Source organism: Kogia breviceps, chromosome 5 (assembly GCF_026419965.1).
Source record: "Kogia breviceps isolate mKogBre1 chromosome 5, mKogBre1 haplotype 1, whole genome shotgun sequence".
Lineage (NCBI taxonomy): Eukaryota > Metazoa > Chordata > Mammalia > Artiodactyla > Physeteridae > Kogia > Kogia breviceps.
Genome location: NC_081314.1, coordinates 13850312 through 13873018, shown reverse-complemented (window position 1 = coordinate 13873018; position 22707 = coordinate 13850312). Strand labels below are relative to the sequence as shown.

Sequence of the window (22707 nt, the reverse complement as noted above, 5' to 3'; positions counted from 1 at the left end):
CAAAAAAGTGAGGGCCTGCCGTGATTAAGGACACATCCCGTCTACTCACAGGGTCCCACGTGGGTCCCTCTTCTCACTTGTTTCCCCCTGGATCATGCATATTTCCGGCTGTTTCTCCAGCATGTCTGGAGTCATCACATGATCAAGGTGGTTGTTGTTATGCATCCATATGAGACACTGTGGAATCGCCACATTCCTGAAGAATACACACTTCTGATGTTCAGAGCGCCAGCCCTGCCGAATTGTCAGCTCTAGTGTGGAAGAGTGGGAAAGAGCAAAAACTTTGGGACAAAACCCTCCTAGGTTCAAAGCACAGTACGGATATTCATGACCTGGGTGACCTCGGGCAAGGTACTTTAATCCTTTAAGCCCCAATTTCCTCGTGTGTAAAATGGACTTAGCAGTATTTTGTAGTGATGTAAGAATTGAATAACATATATATATTTTATATATCCTTACATATATTTATATATCAGATATAGCAAAGATACACATACAGATGAGATATATAGATATAGATACAGATACAGATCTCCTCTAGAAAACCTGATAACCAGGCTCTCAACAAATCACAGTTCCCTTCTCCTGCTGGGCTGACCTTGCACTTGGCATTGCTGATGCCCCAGCTTCTTTTGCAAAGTAATCCTAGGTGACAGTTGCAACAGAAGAGCCTCTATTGCAGGGAATCTTCATCTGTCCCAGCCCAGAGGAGCTGGCAGGGAGGGCGAGGTGCCTGGAGGGCCACAGCCAGCCTGTCCTCGAAGAACAGGCCGGAGCTTTTGGCAGGGACTTCACCGATGTGCCAGCCTGACCCTCCAGGACAGCTGACCATTCTGCTAAGACCATCTGTCTAACCGCTTCTTGGTTCAAAGAAAGGAACTACTGTGGCTACAGCCCAGCTTTCCAGGGAGAGTGAGTGCTGTCACCTTTTGCTAGGTCCCCAGGAAGCCATCTCCTGCCCCTGTGGAAATGCCAGTACCACCCTGTGTCCCGCAAAACCAGAGACCAACCCTCAGTCATGCCACGGAAGACAACACAAACATACAAGCAAAACCTATTCTAGTGGAGGGCTTCATTGATCCTGCAAGAACTGTGTTGATGGCTAGCCAGTGCCCACCTCAAGCCCTGTGGCAGTCTTTGGGATACTCTGGCAGCCAGCCTTGGGTATTCACTAGAGATCCAACATATTCCCTAACCCGTCCTCTCCCTAGGAGGCTTCAATGGGAGTGCCCTCTGCTGATGCCACGGGTTGCTGGCCAGTCCATCCTTCTGGATGAATTTCTTGATTTTCCTGTCCAGCCCTCGTGCACAGCTCGGAGATTGGCCTTCTCTGCAGGGGGCATCATCTTGTCTCATGCTTTTCGTGTACTGGACCCTCTGGATGCTGGAAAAAGTCAGTGGACCTTGCCCTCGAGGTGCTCACAGTCTGCTGGTGGGGGGCAAACAGACAGACGGACAGCAAAAGCACCAAAAGACTGCTACAGCAGGGGTTGGCAGGGACAGGGAGAGCACAAAATACCTGGAAACTTAAGTGGTGCATTTAGAAGAATGACTTTCAATCTGCTCAAATGAGAAATGGATGATCTGTGAAACACTCAGAACTACTGATGATTCACCAGCATGTGGCATCTTCACGGCTGAGCATGCTAAGCTAGTGAGTCAGCCCCAGCAAGAGAGAGACCAACAAGAGGCCGACTATAGCGTCACCTGTGCATATGCCCAGGGGCTCCTGAATCCAGCATAGGGAACAGTGCTTGTGACCAGACGTCGCAGCTCAGAGAGACCCTGCTCAGGGCTTTGAGGACAGGAGGAAACTGGATCATAGGGAAAGAACAGTGAGGCCAGCAGGGGACCATTCACTCATTCATCTAACAGGGGCTTCCGGGGCACTAGGACAAGGTTCTGAGATTCGGGGATAACAGTCAGAGCCCCTGTCCTCTGTGAGCTGGTAGTCACTGCACTATAATAATTATACTACCATTTCATAGCACTATAGGAGCTCAGTGGGGACCTAAGTGAGGCAAGCTGGGGAGGCTTCAAGGAGGAGGTAACAGTGAAACACTCACATGATAATTGAAAGAGACAAAGACTGAGCTATCAGTTGGCTGGGGGTCACAGTGCAAGGGACTTATTATGCGGGACAATGGCACCACAGTACTCATGAGATAACTACCTCCTGATAGGGTCTGGACACAGAACAGGAACTCTTGTAAAGACATCCGAGTCATATCAGGGAAAAGCTAACACAGATAGATTTTCCCTTAAGAGCTTGAAAACATACTCAATCTACTTCATGGAAAGAGTAATGCAAAATAAAACGATACTAAGATAGTATTTATCACCTATCAGATTGGCAAAAGTCCCAAGTTTGACAGCATGCTCTGTTGTTGAGGTTTTGAAAGAACATTCTCATACGCTATGAGAGGGAGAGCATATTGGTATAATCCCTAGCGATGGAAAATTTGCAACATTTGTCAAAATTTAAACTGCATATACTCTTTGACCTAGCAATTTCCCTTGTAGGGATTTATTCTACAGATATAATTACACACTTAGGAAATGTTATATATATATAAGATTATTCATTGTGCCATCATTAGTATAAGACTGGAAATAACTCAATGTTCATATTAGGAGACTGGTTAAATAAATTATTTAATATTAAATAATATTATACAACTTAAAAAAAAATAAAAGATCTCCAAGACAAAAGCTAAGTGAAAAAAGCAAAGTACAGTATAGTATGTAACAAGCTACCTTTGGTGTAAGAAAGGAGAAAAATGGGAATCTATATTCATTGATTATATATTCATCAAATGCTTAAGTATAACTGTCAGGATAGGCTAGGTTATGCTGCAGTAACAAGTGACTAAAATGTCAGTGAATTATACAGCAATTTTTTTTTTTTTATCGTGTGCACTTCATGCCCATTAAAGACTGGCTGCAGCTCTGCCCCCCTCACTGTGAGACCCAGGCTGATAGACCATTAGGGAACTTTGCAGATTTCATGGCAGAAGGAGAGGGACATGGCACCATGAATTCACTGGCTGTTAAATCTACCACCCGGGTGTGAACCAAACAATACTTCTGCCCACTTTTTGTTGGCCAAGCAAGTCACATGACCACTGTTGAACGCAACAGGACAAAAATGTATATCCTGTATGGAAGAGTACCATAAGTCACATGATCAAGCCTGTTGACAGGCTTGTATAAGCATCTCACTGGGAGGGGAAACAACTAATTTTGAACAATAATGCAATTTGTCACTAAGAAATTAATGGAACCGTGATCACCTGTGGGATAAGGTTGAGGAAACTGGTTGGATAGGAGATAGGAAAAAGATGGACACGTTCACTTAGCACATATATATATTTGAATATATATGCTTCATGCTCCAAAGAAGAGTAACTGCTGGGAACACCACGGAAGAGACAAGTCTGGATCTACTTTATCTGGTTTGAGGACCCACGTGACTCAGTGGGGAGCATCGTAGCCCCTGGGCCTTCACCCAGCGTGGGATACCAGGGACCCAGGATAGGATAGATAGATAACAAACCTAGGGCAGCTGGCAGGCGTGTAAACAGCAAGTGATTAAAACTCATGGGAAATCTGAGTTTAGCACCTAGAAGGCAAGATCAAGAATCAGATCTAAGAGAGAAGGAAGGCCATTAACTTAAAAATGAACTTTAAGGTTGGAAACTAAAAAGATGGGACATGGGTCAGGAGGTGGAGTGCAGGGTGAATGGAGGAGCAGTTCAAGGCCAAAGTCAAGACAGCAAAAGGAACAAAAGCCCCAGGTTTTCGGGCTATGCGCTGAGGGGGTGGCGGTCCAAGAGCTGAAAGTTTCTGGGAAGGACCCCACAGTAGCCCAGAGCATGAGCCCACCAAAGGCTGGGCCCCAAGAGCACTGGAGATTTCAGAATTCATCCTGTGGCTCCCAGTGGTATTACCAGGAGTTTATAATCCACGGGGAATCTTACAGAGGAGGGTCCCGAAGCCCACCAGAGGGCAGCAGGGATTGCTTGAGGGGTTAAAACAGTTACCTGTGCACACAGCTCCTGCACTTGCAGATGCTCTGGAGATGCCTGTGCGGGCCTTAGTGGCCTTTGCATGTAGATGGAGGGTCTCCCTGAGGCTGGGTACACGGTTGATCATTCTCTCCTGTGATACTGCTTTCTGTCTTCCAGTATCATTTCAACCCCTCGCAGTCTGTCCTGGTGATGGAAGGTGACGACATTGGAAACATCAACCGTGCCCTCCAGAAGGTCTCCTACATCAACTCCAGGCAGTTCCCAACCGCGGGTGTGCGGCGCCTGAAAGTCTCTTCCAAGGTCCAGTGAGTGGACGCTGGGCAGCCTGGGGCTCAGCCAAGGCATCAGGGATGGTCCCTGGGAGTGTTCTCTCACAAAACAGGATTCACCTCTCTTCAACCATTGGCAGCTTCTCTGCTCCCCCTATGAGGACACCCCAATGGATCTGTGTTCTCTTTTTGTTTTTCTTTTTAAGTGAAATATAGTTGACATACAATGTTTTGTTAGTTTCAGGTGTACTGCTTAGTGATCTGATATTTACATACACTATGAAATGATCACTATGATAAGTCTGGTAACCATATGTCCCTATACAGAGTTATTACAATGTTATTGACCATATTCCTTATGCTGTATGTTACATCCCTGTGGATTTTTTATTTTATAACTGGAGGTGCATACCTCTTAATCTCCTTCACCTATTTCACCCCACCCCCGACCCCCTCCCTTCTGGCAACCACCTGTTCTCTGAATCTATGAGTTTGTTTCTGTTTTATTTTTTTAGATTCCACATACAAGTGAAACCATAAGGTCTTTCTCTGTCTGACTTATTTCACTTAGCATAACACCCTCTAGATCTATTCGTGTTGTTGCCAATTGGCAAGATTTTATTTTTTTTTCTCATGACTTAGTAATATTCCATTGTGTGTGTGTGTATATATATATACATCATTTATCATTATTATAGTATTAATATATGTTAAATATATACTATATTACAAATATATATCATAAATATATATTTACTATATATATGTATATATAATATACACACACACACACCATAAATATATAAAACCACATCTTCTTTATCCATCCATCTATCCTTGGACAGTTAGGTTGCTTCCATATCTTGGTTAATGTAAATAATGCTGCAATGAACATTAGTGTGCATATATCTTATCACATTACCATTTTTATTTTCTTCAGTTAAATACCCAGAAGTGAAATTGCTGGATTATATGGCAGTTCTATTTTTAGTTTTGGGGGGGAACCTCCATACTGTTTTCTATAGTGGCGGCACGAATTTACATTCCCACCAATAGTGTTTAGAGGTTTCCTTTTCTCTACATGCTGGCCAACACTTTTTATTTATTTTATTTTTGATATTAGCCATTCTGACAGGGGTAAGGTGATATCTCATTGTGGTTTTGATTCACATTTCCCTGATGATTAGTGATGTTGAACATCTTTTCATGTGTCTGTTGGCCATCAGTATGTCTTCTTTGCAAAAATGTCTATTCAGGTCCTCTGCCCATCTTTTAATTGGGTTATCTGTTTTTTGCTGTTGAGTTGTATAAATTCTTTGTATATTTTGGATATTAACCCCTTACTACATAAGATTATTTGCAAATATCTTCTCCTATTCATCAGGCTGGCTTTTCATATTGTTGATAGTTTCCTTCACTGTGCAAAAGCTTTTTAGTTGGATGTAGTCCCATGGGTTTATTTTTGTCTCCATTGCCTGAGGAGACACATCCAACAAAATATTGCTAAGACCGATGTCAAAGAGCATACTGCCTATGCTTTCTTCTAGGAGTTTTATGGTTTCAGGTCTTACTCATTTTGAGTTTACTTTTGTGTATGGTGTGAGAAAGCAGTCCAGTTCGATTCTTTTGCATGTAGATGTCCAGTTTTCCCAACACCAGTTATTGAAGAAGCTGTCTTTTCCTCATTTTATATTCTTGCCTCCTTTATCATTGATTAATTGACCATATATGCATGGGTTCAGTTCTGAGCTCTCTATTCTGTTCCATTGATTTATGTGTCTGTTTTTGTGCCAATACCATACTGTTTGGATTACTCTAACTTGGTAGCATAATCTGAAGTCAGGAGTGTGACACCTTCAGCTTCGTTCTTCTTTCTCAAGATTGTTTTGGCTATTTGAGATCTTTTATGGTTTTAAACAAATTTTAGAATCATTTGTTCTAGTTTGGTGAAAAATACCATTGGCATTTTGATAGAGATTGCATTGAATCTGTAGATCGCCTTGGGTTGTATGGTCATATTAATAATATTAATTCTTCCAATCTATGAGCATGGTATATCTTTCCATTTGTTTGTAATGTCTTTAATTTCTTTCATCAATGTCTTGTAGTTTTCTGAGTAGAGGTCTTCTACCACCTTGTTTAGATTTATCCCTAGGTATTATAATTTTTTTGATGCAATTATAAATGGTATTGTTTTTTAATTTTTCTGATAGGTTGTTGTCAGTGTACAGAAATGCAACAGATTTCTGTATATTAATTCTGTATCCTGAAACTTACTGAATTCATTTATTAGTTCTAATAGATTTTGGTAGCATCTTTAGGATTTTTCTTTGTATAGTATCATGCTCAACAAATGTTTATTAATTGAATTAAATTAACCAACCTAGCCTTGATAGAGCTCCTAAATACCATGAGTATGCAAGAGAAAGAAAAGGCATGGTTCTTGTCCCCAGGGATCCGAGTTAAATTAAGGAGATGAGACTATCACTGTGACCTTTAAATAACATCCTTACTGGCCTATCAAATCATTTCTCAGCCAAACAGCTGCTTGGGAGGGCATCTAGGAAGGGGACCCCAGAAAAACTCCTGAGAAGCAGAAAGGGAGTCATCTGGCACCTGGAGCCAGAAAAAGGAACCAGAAAGACAGGAACAAGGGTTGGAAAGATGGGTCTGCTGACTGCCATGTTTCCAGGGCCTGGGACAGATGCCAGGATAAAGTCCACAGATGGCAATTACATTCAACAGTTCTAGTGATGGAGAAAGTGCTCCCATCTCCACACTAAAGGCCACCCCTGGAGGCTGGGGGTAGGGAGCAGGCACCTGCAGGTCAGCACCACACTGCACTGAAGAAGAGGGACCAGACTGGCTAGTCTCCAGCCCTAGGGCCAGCCTTCCATAAACTGGCAAGGAGAGGGGTGTCCTCTGAAAATGGTAGGGTTGGTGCCACAAAGGCAAAAAATCTGGGAGCAGGAGCCCACCACTGACTTCCACACCCTGCCCACCCTGGAGAAGAAGATGGAGTGTCTCAGCCTGCCCTCCCCCCAGGAACTTTGCCAAGGGATGCAAGTTGATGGCTGCCACCAGCTGGAGTCCACCCATCATTCCCAGAGCATCTCTCTAGACCCTGGGGTTCTCCATTTTCGCTTAGGTCTTTGGTCTAGATGATTAGCAGAGAGGGCCAGTGACACACATGCCTGATGAGGTCTGATGACACTGTCAGATCTGTCAGCATTTACTGAGCTCCAACAATGTTGCAGGCTCTTGGGCAGCTTCCTATCTACATGTCCTCTGCATTTAAGCCTTATGCCTATAAGGTAATTAATTATTCATCCCCACTGTATAGATGAAGAGACTGAGGTTCACAGGAGTCGTGCCCCTTGCCCAGAGCCTCCCAGCCCAGGAGTGACAGAGCCAGGCATGGACCCTTGCCTGTCTCCCTTCCGAGGCTTTGCTCTTGTTGTCACACCACTCTGGCTCCCAGATATTTTTGTGGCAGTGTATCAGGAAAAAGGAGTATGATTACAATTGCAGTCTGCTGGCACCTCTGGAAGAGGCACCGCACTTGTGTGATATCCTTGTAGAGAGAGACCCTGGGGTCTCACTCAGTAAGATGGCTGTAACTAACCAGCGAGAGACAACAATTTATTTACCAAATCCTTATGCACATAACAAGCAGTCGCTGTCTAATTAATGTTGCCATTGATTACTTTGTTAAAGGATAATTAAAGGTCTTAAGGTTACTTGTTGCTGGTATAGAAAATTCCTATTTCACCCAGGAGCTAATCTTTTCAAGTCCCTAGATGGCTAGTAGTTTTAACTAAAATGCAGCTTTGAATCTGAATGTCTGTTGACATCCTCAGAGGCTCTCGGGCACTCAGGATGTCTCGTCGAGGACTAGAGGTGGCTGTATGTATCTCTGTCCGTGGCCGGATGATTCCAGGGTTTGCTCTTCAGTTGCCGTGACTACTGTTTTCCCAGGTGCTTTGGAGAAGATGTGTGTATCAGCCTCCCCGACGTGGACGCCTACGTGATGGTGCTGCAGGCCGTCGAGCCCCAGATCACCCTCCATGGCACGGACCGCTTCTGGAGACCCACTGCCCAGTTTGAAAGCGCCAAAGGGGTGACCCTCTTCCCCGACATCAAGATTGTGAGCACCTTTGCCAAAGCCGAGGCCCCCAGTGACTTGAAGACCACAGGTACAGGCGCACACTGGGTTGGCGGGGGGGGTGGAACCTTAAATTCTCACATAAAGTATGATTCTCGTCAATTACACTTCAGGACAACTGAGGTATTGTTCACCATAGTGGGGTAATTTATGATAACGGAACAAAAAAGCCTGGAAACAACGCAGGTAAATAACAGAGAGGAATGAATGGCTTAGCAAATTGTGGTACCCCCATAGAAGAGGTACGATGTTGGAGGGAAGGCACTTATGCCAAACAATAAGTTTAAAAAAAAAAAAGCAAGATGCAAATTGCAAATTACAGAGTAGCTACGTGTAGAGTGATCTCAACTCTGTCAAGAAAAAAAAATATGTAGAAAAATGCCTAGAAGGAAACACACCTAATGCTAACAGTGATATTCTCTGAGAAGCAGGAAAAGAGCCAATTTGTTTCTGCTCCCCTTAACTTCTCCACAACTGCAAAATGTTCTGTAGTACACGTGTATTATTTTGGTAATGAGAAGAAAAGTTACAGAAGCATGAAGAAAAGAATAGAGCTGCATCTTAATATATACACTGTAAAAGTCTCCTTCAGCAATATCACTCTCAACTCTCAGGGAACTTTCCAGTCGTTCTTTCCAACAGTTTCATTGTCGGGAGGGCTGTTGAGTAAAAGTAGTTTGAATTGTCTGCCAGGAAGAAACACTGAGTTGCACTGAAAGCTACAGAATATTCGGCTGGTGGGGGGAGAGGGATGGAAGGATATGGAAGGAAGGCAGGAAAACCTGGGGCCCAGATCTACGGGGGGAATATGAGTTTGAGAACCATCCTTTGCTGCCTCCTCCAAAAGCATGTTTTCAACTCTCCCTCTCCCCCTCCCAAAGCAGCTGCTAACAATGTGCTACTGCCAGTGGGCCCGAGTTCCCGAAGGGCTGCTTCTCTAATGATCCTAACTACCCACTGCCTTAAACCATGCCGGTCCCCAGCAAATGGGATGCCTGGCAAGACAGCCCTTCTTAGCTCACAAAAATAGATGGTGTTATACCACCTGTCTGGGCAGGACGGTTTCCCAGTTACACTCCAAGGTGCATTAGGTCGTGTGATTTTTCCCTCTTGTCCTCATCTGGGGCTAATATCAAACAGGAAAAGGAAGGGCCTCCGACTGCGGTGGCTGCAGGCCGTAGCTGAGAGTATCCAGATTCCCGAGGCCTGACATCAGCCTATAGGCAACGCAGGGACAAGCAATTACCTGGGTCCACATCTCACCTTCTGTTTATGAGAGGTGCATGCGGACCGCGTAGCCAAGGGCCCGAGAGCTATTGCTAGTACTTTTAAAATTTCACTTTTATCGTTGTAAGAATAATCATTATTATGGGTGCCGTAAACAAGCAGGCTAATGGCATCTGCCACCCGTGACCCTCTCCACCACCATCCTCTGCCCTCATCGACTCGCTCTTTGTGCTGTTTCAGTACCAATGACATCACACCCCTCTCTCCCTCTGTGTCAGCTTACATGTCTACTCACTCCCTACCCTCAGCCTGGAAGGTCCCTCTCTGTCCCGTTCCCCATTATTGCAGACAAAAATCTCTACCTTCAACCCCTCTTCCAGAAGACCCCACCACCCTGACCCCAGGCTGGTACTGTACACGCCCAACCACTCTGTACGCTTCCAGCCACTAGTGCTCTCTCTCTCTCTCATACACACTGGCGAGCCCTCGGTGGTGATTATCTGTTTATTAAGCCAGACAAGGATCTCCTCCAGAGCCCAGCTTATTGATTTGCCAGTAAGTCCCTGAGCCCAGTACAGTCCCTTCAGCACAGTGGGAATCAGGGAAACTGATGGAAGATTTTGTCCATATGCAAGCGCAAGAGAACGAGAGAAAATGGTGGGGTGAACGTGCCCCCTACCTAGGGTCAGCAATCAGTCAGCAGTTGGGTCATAGGAGCCAGGATGACCCGACCTGACCTGACAAGAGTACGGCTCCCAAGAAAACCCAGAAACCACAGGCCATTTAAAAGAGAGATATACGTGTACCATTATTAATGACAGACTTCGTTAAGTGTATATTAATGTGCTTTTAGATTTGCCAACGCTACACGAAGCCATTGAGATTGGCAAGCATTTAAAAAGTAAGTATACGAAATTATTTATAACAGCATATATCCGTTGAGAGCAAAATATGTTTCTGGTATCCCTTAAAAATTAAACAAAATAAAATAATTATTTAAAATAGCTCATCTTTCGTGAATCCTTTCACAATTTGTTTTCATAAATGTTTTATCATGCACAAAATACACCAGTCTGCTTAATGAGTAAATATACTTATTTAAATGATCTCTAGTTCACAAATTTTTCAATAAAAGCCCGCAAGATCAAAACTATTCGAAGACCACCGGCCCAGAGGTTGAGACTTTCACGAAGTGTGGGATCAGAAGGTCATGGTTGCCGTCCAGCTCCTCCCCTGTTGTCTGTGTGACCCCAGGCAATCCACCGCACCCCACCTCATGGACTGTCCATTCCCCCATCAGTGAAATGGGAATAGTAATAGTACCCCCTCTAGTGTCTGTCTGTTAGGATTTCCTTTGCACTGTGCCTAGCATATAGCAAGGACTCCATAACTACTAATCACTTTTTATTTTAAAGTAGGATTTTCATTTAGGACTGCCAACCTGTCCAGCGTTGAAATACTCAGACACTCCCCTGGGAAACTTAGGGTCCGAGTATCAGGCAAGGACAGCTAGGCTGTCCAGGAACCAGAAACACAGGAACAAGGGTTGGAAAGATGGGTCTGCTGACTGCCATGTTTCCAGGGCCTGGGACAGATGCCAGGATAAAGTCCACAGACGGCAATCACATTCGACAGTTCTAGTGATGGAGAAAGTGCTCCCACATCCACACTAAAGGCCACCCCTGGGGGCTGGGGGTAGGGAGCAGGCACCTGCAGGTCAGCGCCACACTGCACTGAAGAAGAGGGACCAGACTGGCTAGTCTCCAGCCCTAGGACCAGCCTTCCATAAACTGGCAAAGGTGAGGGGTGTCCTCTGTAAATGGTAGGGTTGGTGCCACAAAGGCAGAAAATCTGGGAGCAGGAGCCCACCACTGACTTCCACACCTTGCCCACCCTGGAGAAGAAGATGGGGTGTCTCAGCCTGCCCTCCCCCCAGGAACTTTGCCAAGGGATGCCAATGGCTTGCCAACTGGACTCACCGATTTACTTATGTAATTATATCACCAGTGCAGCTCCACTTCAGCAATGTGTCGTCTTACCGCTCCATGCCAGCCCCTCAGACGCTGAAGAGTTAGTCACGCAAAGTGTTTCTGCCCTGGAGAAGCTCAGAGTCTGCTGGGAGAGACAGACACACACACCGTGACCACGCGGGGAAAGCTCTGAGAGCCTGGCGGAGGGGCACTCATCTCTGGTCCCAAAGGGGACCAATCCTTCTCGAGCATCTATTCTGTGCCACACATTGTTTTCAATCCTCTCAGTGCCCTTACCCTCTTTACAGATAAGGAAATTGAGCGGTAGGTGGCTTCTCTAATACTATACGGCTTCTCAGGAGAAGCGCTGGTATTCAAATTCACATCTTTTGACTGCTGTGTTCATGCTCTTCACATAAATTCGTGCCGCCCAGCCTCAAGGGCTGCCTGGACAGCCGTCTGAGCCGCGGAGGTGATATTTGGGATCGCCCAGCCTCTCCTCCTGACCCAGCCTGAACCTGGGGTTCAGTCACGGAGGAGGAGGAGGATGTGTCAGGGCCATGATCTGAGCTGTCCTCACTGCTGTGTTTTCCATGTGTCTGTCTTCCCACAGCCCCCAAATCGGCAGTTTTTGAAGAAATGCTTCACAACTTAGATTTCTGTGACATTTTAGTGCTGGGAGGGGACTTGGACCCCAAACAGGAGTGCTTGGAGCTCAACCACAGTGAGCTCCACCAGCGACACCTGGACGCCACCAACTCCACGGCCGGCTACTCCATCTACGGTAAGGCCATGCTCAGTCCTGCACCCAGCGGTCCCTTCTCAGTGGCCTTGTCCAGGGAGTCACGAGTGTGATGGCAGCTCCGTCTCCCGTGGAGGTGGGTCAGGAGGGAACTCTTGACCTCAAAGCATGGACTTCTAGCCCCTCCCTTGGCGAGCGATTCCAGTATCCTGGGGACTTGGCGCCCGTTCCACTCCTGGGGAAATCTGTAGAAACTAGGCGGGTGCCTGCTCTTATCATGTTTGATCTCAGCAAGTATTACAGCAACATTTGGCATATTGAGGCCGAACATTCTGGTCAGAGCCCAAATCTACGTGGAAATTCTGTGCTTCAGTTTAACTGGCTCCTTAGAATGTCTGCACTGGCACCCGTCTGGCCCTAAACACCCTAAGCTCTTACCCTCGCCGACTTCAGGAGACCCACACCGCCAGCAGCTGCAGCCTGTCTCCCCAGCCCCTCTTCTGCCTTCTTATGACAGGTGTGGTCTCTTGACACAGGTGTGGGCTCCATGAGCCGCTATGAGCAGGTGCTACGTCACATCCGCTACCGCAACTGGCGTCCAGCTGCCCTGGAGGCCCGGCGGTTCAGGATCAAGTGCTCGGAACTCAATGGGCGCTACACCAGCAATGAGTTCAACTTGGAGGTGAGTGAGTCCTGCAGCTGTGAGGGAAGCCCCGGGCCGCCCATTCGTTCGCTTCGTTTATTCGGGAGAACTGCCGCCACCGGTCCACCTGCCACCCCAGGTCCACAGCATCCCTCCCTGCTCTTCTCAGGTCAGCGTCCTCCATGAGGTGAGAGTCTCAGACAAGGAGCATACCAACCACCTCATCGTGCAGCCGCCCTTCCTCCAGTCTGTCCACCACCCGGAGTTCCAGACTAGCATCCAGCGCAGTTCAGGTAGGTCACCTGGGAGGAGGGACCTCAGGACACCAGGTGCTGATGGTGACTCAAGACCACCCACTCAACAGACAGTTAGGGTGCAGCAGCCAGAGGCGCCCAGAACTGAAGGAGGTGCCCGGCCGTGGGGAAGCTACGGGCCTGGCTCTGAGGCACTCACGGCCTCAGGAGGGAGCAGGTCAAGTACACGAGAAGTTATAAGAAATGTATAATAGCAGATGTTACAAAGGGCTGGGGTAAAATTTTGCAAGTCCCCTTAGACCCAACTCGAAGCTACATGCCGTACATAGCCTTCCCTGAGCCCCTCACACGTGCTCACACACACGTATGCACCATATTGCAAAGTCTCCCACCCTTACTTCTGTTCCAGAACCTTCCCTATTGTCTTCCTATCTGGCGGGCACTTCTGTCTGTCCCGACTGAACTCCACAGTTTCTAGCTCTCGGGGGGAGGGGAAAGGGGCTGCCCTGTGCTTTGATGGAAAAAGCAAGAGATCAAAGAGAACGTGCACTTACTGAACACCTACTATGTGCCTCTGTGGAAATTCACATAGATGATTTCGTTTGCTCCTCACAACTACCCATGGGATAGGAATGATGAAGTCTACTATAGAGATGAAAAAAAGTGAAGCCCACACAGAGTGGGGCTCTGACCCAGAGCTCTCCGACTGGGCAGCGCAGGGCAGAGGTTAACCGACACGCGGATGTTTCAATGGCGTTCCATCCCCGGGGTGAGCTAGCCCCTCCCTCGCTCACCGCGTCCCCTCGCTCACCGCGTCCTGCGGATTCCTTCCTCGTTCCAGTGGCCCCGAGCGCCGTCACGGTGGTTTCCATCATCTCCGTGTGCGTGCTGGTGTTTGTCGTGGCCATGGGCGCACACCGGGTCCGGATCGCCCACCAGCACCTCACCCGGGAGTCTGAGGCTGCCAAGGAAGCCGAGATGGATTGGGACGACTCGGCGCTCACCATCACGGTCAACCCCATGGAGGTAACGAGTGGGCGTCACGCGGGGGCTGGGGGCTCAGAGCGGGCTGCCCCTCCTCCACCCAGCTCCGTCCTTCCTGTGCCAGAGCCCCGCCCGGCCAGCCCAGACCCACTGGCCCTTCCCTTCTCCCGGGCTCCTCCAGCCTCTCAACCCGTGTGAGCCACACCTACCCACCAAATGCGTTCACTGCTTAAAAACGAGTGACTTGCTCTCACCCAACAAACAAAACCAGACATTTCTTAGGGCAAGCAGCCACGCAGTGTCTGGATTAGCTACCAGCATTGTAGTATTTAGCTCAGAGCTGACTCACTCTCAGGGACTCGGTATTGAATGTTTGATTAGCTACCAGTATAAATTAGACGGCTCTGCTTCATCTGCCCAGAGCTCGCTTAAAGACTCAAGATATGTTAATACGAAAACCCAATGGTAATACCTGCCATTTATCGAGCCCCCATCACGCCAGCCCTGCGCAGGGGCCTCAACACGTACCACCTCCTTTAGTCTTCCCAGCAACCTGTGAGGTGGGAGCCACCGTCCTCATTTACCAAGGCAGGACCAACTCAGAGAGGGAAAGAAAAGTACTCAGACTCCCAGAGCTTGTAATGGCACCACCAGTATTCAAACCCACGCCTGTCTGATTCTAAAGTTATCTTTCCAGTTGGCCATCAGACCCCAGAATCCACCCATGAGTGTCCAAATGTCCCTGATCTGGACATCAAGAAAAGCTGCTTCCGTCGGGCCCTTTGGTCTGCCCATGGCTGCTGGGTGGGGGGAAAGGCAGGAGTAAGAAAGCAAGGGAGTCAAGGGCCATCAGGAGGAGCCACTGAGGAATGAAAAGCAAAGTATCCCAGCCAGTCCCCAGTTTCCCCGCCTCACCTGGCCTCCTGCTCCAACTTCAGAGCCAGCGCACCAACGCAGGTCAGCTCGTCCCAGCGTGTGCTGTAGGTACAGGGCTGAGCGCACCACTTTGCGGACCGCAGCATTTCCACCGTCAAAGAGCCGAGCCTTGGGCCTAGGAAGCAAGATCATTATGCCTGGAGCATCTGAGTACCCGGCCAGAGCGTGCTCACTAAGGGCGAACCTGGTGATGCCTGCGGTCAGGGAAGCATGAGCAGGGAGAGCCTCTGGGGCTGTCCAGGGAAGACTTCTTGGAGCCTAAGAGAGGCCTTGAAGAATGAGTAGGATCTGGGGGAGGCAAAGGTAGAAGAGAAAGCACTCCAGAGATGGGATGTAGCCAAGCATGGGCTCACATCTTTTATGGCTGGTTTATGAACTCAAAACATAAAGCCGGAAGTAAGATTTGACTGGAATTGCCATAAAGCTAGGGGGAGGGGGGGGGACTGGAAAAGCATGGGGTAGAGTTTGAGGACACAAACCCCCGGGGGTGAGGGGCAGGCATGGAAAATGAGGACTTTGTCCTTCTGAAAGGAGTATTTTTGAGGGGCGGCACAGCCGAGTCTTGGCTTAGAAGACCTTCTGCTCCCAGAGACGTTATTTTCGCACCTGGAAGAGGGGTACAAGCTTAAATACTATCCTCGAATTGAGAAGCAAGTCACTAAAGACTTGCACACCTATGTAGATGGGTTTCAGAAATGCCAGAAAAGAAACTTTGGCCCGAAAGCCTCCCTGAATGATGGATGGGATCGGCCTAAATGTCCAATGTTCAAAACGCAACGATTTACCTTGAGTTTGGGTCCTGGAATTTGCCATTTCTTGTCTCTGTCCTTAGCCCTCCGATTGGTCTTTCACCAAAGGACTTCCCTTCCAGAAAGCCTATCTCCCGGCCCAAGGGTTTAGCATCAAGGGAAGGAGTTCCAAGGGGCCCTAAATGTCTCCTTAATGGAGGGAGAAACTTAAGCTCCAGCGCGGCTTCTGTTTGCTCCCTGATGAGCTTTTCCCCTCTCTCCCTGCCATCCAGAAACACGGAGCCCCAGGGCGTGCGGAAGATGAGACCGAGGAAGAGGAGGAGGAGGAGGAGGACCTGAGCTCGAGCAGCAGCGACTCCGAGGGCAGTGACGAGGAGGCGGAGGGGGAGGGGGTGGGCAAAGGCAGGCGCGGGCAGGGTGGAGCCGGGCGAGCCCAGCTGGAGTGGGATGACTCCACCCTCCCCTACTAGTGCGTCTGCGCCCGCTCACGTGTCCCTTTGGAAGCCCCACCCCGATGTACGCCCCAGCCTATCGCGTCGCCTCTGATTTCTATGACGGGTCCGGCAGGCCTTCCCCAGCATCCTGGAATCCACCCTTTACGCCTTGGGTACTCCCTGCGTCCCGGCCCTGGGGCCGTTCCCAGAAGCCCAGCGCCATCCTCACTGGGGACTTCAGGGGGGACTTTGTCCTGTAGCCCCCACTTCTCTTGCACTGGGCTCACCCAGCAGCCTATCAGTAGATCCGTGGGTACCGTGTTTGCTCTTCCCTGCAGGGGAGAAGGTCAGCCTTCATGTCGCTCCCCTACCTGGGCTCCACGTTATCAGGCCCCTGAGGTTCCAACCCCGCCCCCCCCGCCCCCCCCCGCCGTGCGGGCACTGACTCCGTGGCGTCTCCACACCGACCATCAGGTTCTTCGCACCTGACTCCCCAGGCTGCTTCCTACAGGCAGGATGGTCAGACTCCACACACCCGAGGTCTAAGTCCTCCACACTTCAAAGGAACGTCCCTACCGAGGTGGAATTAAGTTTGCAGGGAAAGGTTTGCCTAGGCTGTCCCCACTGCGCCCCAGCGCCACACACACGTGCTCTCCCATTTTGGAGAGCCTTTCCCTTTGTCCTGTTTGAGGCCACAGAAGTTCATATGAAAAGTCCGAAACCAAGAGCAGGCCCTTGGCCACAGCAGGGCCTGGTTCCAGCCAAAGTTCTCTGAGAACCTGCCTTCCTGGCAGCCGCTGAGACCCACGGTGCTGCCCTGCTGGGTGTTCCCGCCACACGACACCATGAGGGCCAGGAAGCATTGCACATAGCCACTGCCCTGGGTGACAGCTGTGACAAGCCTACAGCCAGGAATCAGAAGGGTGGACGCAGAGCTGGGTGACAGGGGTGGCTGGGCTCTCCTGGGCCAGAGGGCGACCCCAAGGTGGACAAGGCTCTCAACTGTCTAGTCTTACGGTCCCTCGTCCCCTAGTTCACAGTTTTGCCTCTTGAGAAGATACACTCCTCTCGGATGTTTTGGAACAAGCATGAACTGCGCCGAGTCTAAAATCAGAGTTTGGAGATGTAACTGCTAGAAATTAGAAGCATCTTTGCCATAATAACAGCTTCTTTCTTCTTCTCAGAAAAGGAGCAATGCTTTGGGTGGAGGGCCAATATATCCAAAAACCATTTCCTTCTTTCCTTCTTCTTTGTTTTAATAAGGAAACCTTTTCCATCTCCATCTTAACGTGGACACTTTGGGAGGAGAACTGTTGCTATAGTAACTGGTCTGTGATCTTTTCTGGCCGAGAGTATAGCAGGCAAGAGCTAGGGCTGTTAGAGGACTTCCATGAGGCTCTAAGAACGTCTTTGTTTCAAATGTCTTGGGCTTTTTTTTTTTTTTTTTTTTTTTTTTTTTTTTTTTTTTGCGGTATGCGGGCCCCCCACTGCCGTGGCCTCTCCCGTTGCGGAGCACAGGCTCCGGACGCACAGGCCCAGCGGCCATGGCCCACGGGCCTAGTTGCTCCGCGGCACGCAGGATCCTCCCGGACCAGGGCACGAACCCGCGTCTCCTGCATCCGCAGGCGGACTCTCAACCACTGCGCCACCAGGGAAGCCCCTCTTGGGCTTTTTTTTGTCCTCAGTATGTATGATCTGTCCCCTCTCTCCCCCACCCCAACTCCCAGCCCTTCCCGTACTGGCACAGAGCTGGTCCCTAGGCACAGGGTATTCAGGTTCAAAAGAAAGGTCGGAATCTGTTCATCCTACTCCCTGTGTAAGAGAGACACAGCTACTCTCCTACTCAGAGAGAGTTTAGGAAGGGGGACCACCATCAATGTCTTTTAGTCTGACCTACACCCAGTGAGGATCCGTGACAGGTCTTTGCAACCTTCTGGTTTGAGGAAACCACCTTAGGCAGCCTTTTCCTTCACCTAAAGTGTTTTTTGCATCTGTTTCCTCCTTTGAGCCTCACAATAATCCCATGAGGGAGTGCGGAACGCCTGTTGTTAGACCCATTTTCATGATGAGTAAACTGAGGTTCAGAGATTCAGCATCTTGCTCAGAGTCATTCCAAGGCATAGACAAGATGGGACTCCCCACTCCTGGCCCAGTGCCTTCCACCCTGATTCTACCTATTCGTATTCATGCAGCTAACAGGCATTGCTGAGGACCTACTACGTGCTAAGCACTCTACCAGCAGCTGTGGGAAAGGGAGAAAGTGGAAGAAGCTCCTCCCTCAGAGGACTTGATAGTTGCAGAGGAGAAACGGTCAGGCATAGAAATCATACAAGAGACAAATGCAGAGGGAGGGAGAGGAGAAGTCACAGGAAGAAGAGGGACACATTCGCGAACTCAACCCATGCCCTGATTTTCCCCTCCTTAGAAAAGACGCTGGCAGAAGTTTGGGTTTTTGTTTTGTTTTGCGGTACGCAGGCCTCTCACTGTTGTGGCCTCTCCCGTTGCGGAGCACAGGCTCCGGACGCGCAGGCTCAGCGGCCATGGCTCACGGGCCCAGCCGCTCCGCGGCATGTGGGATCTTCCCGGACCGGGGCACGAACCCGTGTCCCCTTCATCGGCAGGCGGACTCTCAACCGCTGCGCCACCAGGGAAGCCCGAAGTTTGGGGTTTTATATTCATTGAATGGAAATAGACACCTCTGTGAATTTTCCCAAATAGCCCTTTTCTATCAGGCAGGGTCTGCACATCTAGAAGGAGAAAATCTTGGATTTTCAGTCCTCACAGTCCCCTTAGTTAAATAAAAAGAGACGTTTTAGCCAGGCATTTAGGAGCTAACAGAATTCTTCCAAAATTAAGGCAGTAAAATGAGTATTGTATTTATAGGTTTAAAGCCAATTCTTTTTGAATTGGATTTTGATTTCAAACATTCAGGTTCGGTGTTCATGAGAGTGCTTTCTTCTGCTAGGTCTTTCGGTTTGTCTGTGGTGGGGAAGGTGGTCTGGTGCCCTCCAACTGCCTGCTATGGCTACGTCACTTATTCACGGCTCGGTGAGCTGCTTGGGGCGTGTGAAACCATTTCGTGGGTTTTTTCAGGGCTGGGGGTGGGGGTGGGAGGAGGGAACAGGTGAAAGTGGAGCTTGGCCAGGGCAGCAGAGTTGATTCATTTGTGACTGGACTCATATGTAGAGAAACAATGGGGTCAGGTCCCCTGGTTTCCCACTGAGCCCTTTCCATCGACTCCTGCCGTGGGAGGTCACCCTGCGTGCCAGCCCCAAGGACAAGGCACTTGAAGTGATGCTGCTGGGTCAGTGGGCGTTCATCGTGTTCCCAGCACCCTGCTCAGTGCCATGGGTGAGAATAAGAAGGGGAGACTATATAAAAGTAGCAGAAGCTTCAGGGAGTATCCAGGTGAGTGGTGAGTAATGCGATCTGCCCTCTCGCAGGGATTCTAGCCACAGGTGGAAAATGCCATTCATAAGGGGCAGCGTTGCCCAGGCTCCGTCTGCGGTATCTGGGAACCCAAACTCCCAGATGGCCAGATCCCCTGTGGCTTCTCACGCAGACAGCAGCAGCAGTACATGTACACTTGTACCGGGGGGAACAGCTGAGCAGTTTGGCCACAGGCCAGACCAGTGCTTGTCTTGCCAGGTGGATGACCAGATCCTGCTCTCTGGAGGTTGAAAAATACATAGGTGGAAACCTCTCACGTGACTCCGGTGACGGAGGAAGTGAAAGAAGAGGTTGAGGTGAAGAAGCCAGTACAGAACGAGTTGCCCTAGTGGAGTAGAGCAATCAGCTAGTTGGTCATCAGTCTTAGAGAACAAGAAAAGCACATTCTAGTAGCTTTAATCCATTGCTATAAATCTGACCAAGGCCCCAGTTCCTCTAGCTACCAAAAACGTGGGTTCTGCTTTCACCACCTCTTTCTTGAATGTACACAGCCATGCTATCAAGCAGGGCTTAGCCCACCCATCTCTGCTTGTAGCAAGGGCTGTGCCGGGAGATGGGCTCCTGAAGGGGAAACAATGTCCTCTGTTCCTGTACGACAGGGACTGGCGAACCTCACCTGTAAAGATCCAGTTAGTAAGTATTTCGGGCTTTGCAGGCCACGTGGTCTCTGTGGCAGGTATTTGACCCTGCCATGGTAGCATGAAATGAGCCACGGACGATGTGCTTAAATGAATGGATATGGCTATATTTCCCAAAAAACTTTATTTATGAACGCTAAAAAGAAGCAGGCAATTTGAATTCATACTGTTATCACATGTCACAAAATTTTATGACTCTTTTGATTTTTATTTTCAAGCATTTAAAAATGGAGGAACCTTTCTGAGCCCACTGACCTTTCAAAAACTAGCAGCCGGCCAGATTTTGCCCAGGGGCCATGGTTTGCACGCCTCGGCCATGTGTGTGGGGAAAGTAGCCTTCCAGCTGCCAAGGGAAAGCAGATTACTATCTTAGGCCCTCCCATCAGCTACCCAGTGGTCTTTGCCTCCAAAATAAACAGCAAATAACACCACTAGTCCTTAATTAAGCTGTTTTTAAAATCCACGTTCCAGGGGGGAAACCAAAACCAAAACCAAAAAATACTTATTGCTCGTTGAATTGCCTCAAACGCAGGCAAGCTTTCCTCAAGAACTGAAAGGCCTGGGTCCAGGAACCTGTTGACCGCGGAGTACAAGCCCTATTGAGCTATGGGCTAACTCGCAGGCCCAGGGCCTTCCCCCAGTGACTCAGCCCATAATGATTTCTAAGCAGGAATGTTCATGATTTCAGACTGATTTCCATTCAGCCCTGCTCATGCCATCACTCTAAAAATGATCTAAAATTCTTGTGACCGTTCGAATCAATACAGCATAATTAGTAGAAAGCCCGCCCCGGCACACTTCAAAATTAGCATTCTTCTTGGCTGTACCGTCCTCTCATTTAAATTAACCAAATCAGTTTTACAAAAATAAGTGAGAGAGCTGGTATAATCCTCTGAAAAAATTTACCAGTGCAAAGTAGATGTTTTTCAGGGAAGATCATTCTGAGGCCTTTGGGGGATCCCCAAAGCCTCCTGCCATGTACTCCGGCAGGCTACGGATACTACACCATTCTCTAGCTGCATCAGACATTTATCGAGGCTGACAAGCCAAAGCCCTGGGCACAATTTAATTTTCATGGAACCACTTTCCGTTGTCCAGCTGTAGGCAAAGGAAATGAGTAATGAAAGTTTTGAAGTCTACCCCGGCACCTTCATTTCCCTGCCTTTATTTGCTTTACTTTATACATTTATTCTGTACCTGCTTTATAGATCTTGCTCTAGTTATCCTTTGGGCACCAACCAGAAAGAAGAGTTAGTTGACTTGGTAAGAAGTGGGTTAGAAGCCAAACTTGACTATCCCAGGGAGACGAAAAGGGACAGAAGATGTCAGCTCCACCAGCACCCCAAAAAGCAATCAGACACCCCCTGTATGCCATCAGTGAACAGATGGGATTCCGTGTTTGCAGCTATGTTCAATGTAATTCAGCAAACCCTTGCTCAGCGCCCGTGGCATGCCACACCGGGTGCCAGCAATGGGGAAAGGGAGGATGGATGAGTCGTGGCCCTGCCCGTGAGGGTCTCCTGGTCTTGCAAGCTGCTGGGATGTTCCCTCTGAACTGCTGGAGGCTGTCTATGAGCCCTCAGGACTGGGGGACAGAAGTTTGGGGTTGGGAGAGGGGGGATAACGTGATCTGGCAGTTCTCCACCCTGAGTCAGGTGGTAGGTATGATTCTGGGAGCCCTGCCACACATTGCTGAGGCCAAGCGGAGAACTTTCTAGGGAAGTAGGCAGTGCTTCCCTATGCGTTTCTTAACTCCACCCCAGGCTGACTCAGTTCACCTGTTGAGGGAAGCCAGTCACCCTGCCTACAGGGCAGAAATAACATGGCCGAGGGCTAGGATTCAGTGAAAGCAGCCAAAGGAAGTTCTTTTTTGGGGGGAGGGGGATTTTTTTTTTTTATTCAAACAGAAAGTCACAAAAATTATAATCATCCACTCAGTCCCATGGAATTAATTTTTTTTTCATCTTGATCTTTTGTTAGCACTTTTATGAATTCATCAGTTTTCCACTAGAGTTCTGAAAACGCTTATTCATTCAGTTCAGCAGTACAGTCAGTTACCAGAAACCTGTACTTGTCAGAGTCTTTTCCATGAATTCCTTGAAGATGAAAGCCTTTTATAGGAACATTTTTGCGAAAGCATCAGAGTACACCCAGAACTGTCTGTAAATGTATTATGTCGCTGAGATCCAGAAGAGTTTTCATTTACAGCCTGGCC

General features: G+C 48.6%; 1 protein-coding gene across 1 annotated transcript in view; it reads left to right on the top strand.

Annotated features, from left to right (window-relative positions):
- The window catches only part of CLSTN2 (calsyntenin 2), a 597917-nt gene extending 579421 nt beyond the window's left edge, over positions 1–18496 (top strand). Inside the window, exons 11-18 of the mRNA XM_059063644.2 lie at positions 4188–4336; positions 8279–8496; positions 12276–12446; positions 12941–13086; positions 13217–13340; positions 14143–14327; positions 16243–17825; positions 18057–18496. Of these exons, the coding sequence (XP_058919627.1) occupies positions 4188–4336; positions 8279–8496; positions 12276–12446; positions 12941–13086; positions 13217–13340; positions 14143–14327; positions 16243–16440 (1191 nt within the window). The 3' untranslated portion in view covers positions 16441–17825; positions 18057–18496. The remainder of the gene's footprint in view (positions 1–4187; positions 4337–8278; positions 8497–12275; positions 12447–12940; positions 13087–13216; positions 13341–14142; positions 14328–16242; positions 17826–18056) is intronic.
- Positions 18497–22707: the final 4211 nt, after the last annotated feature.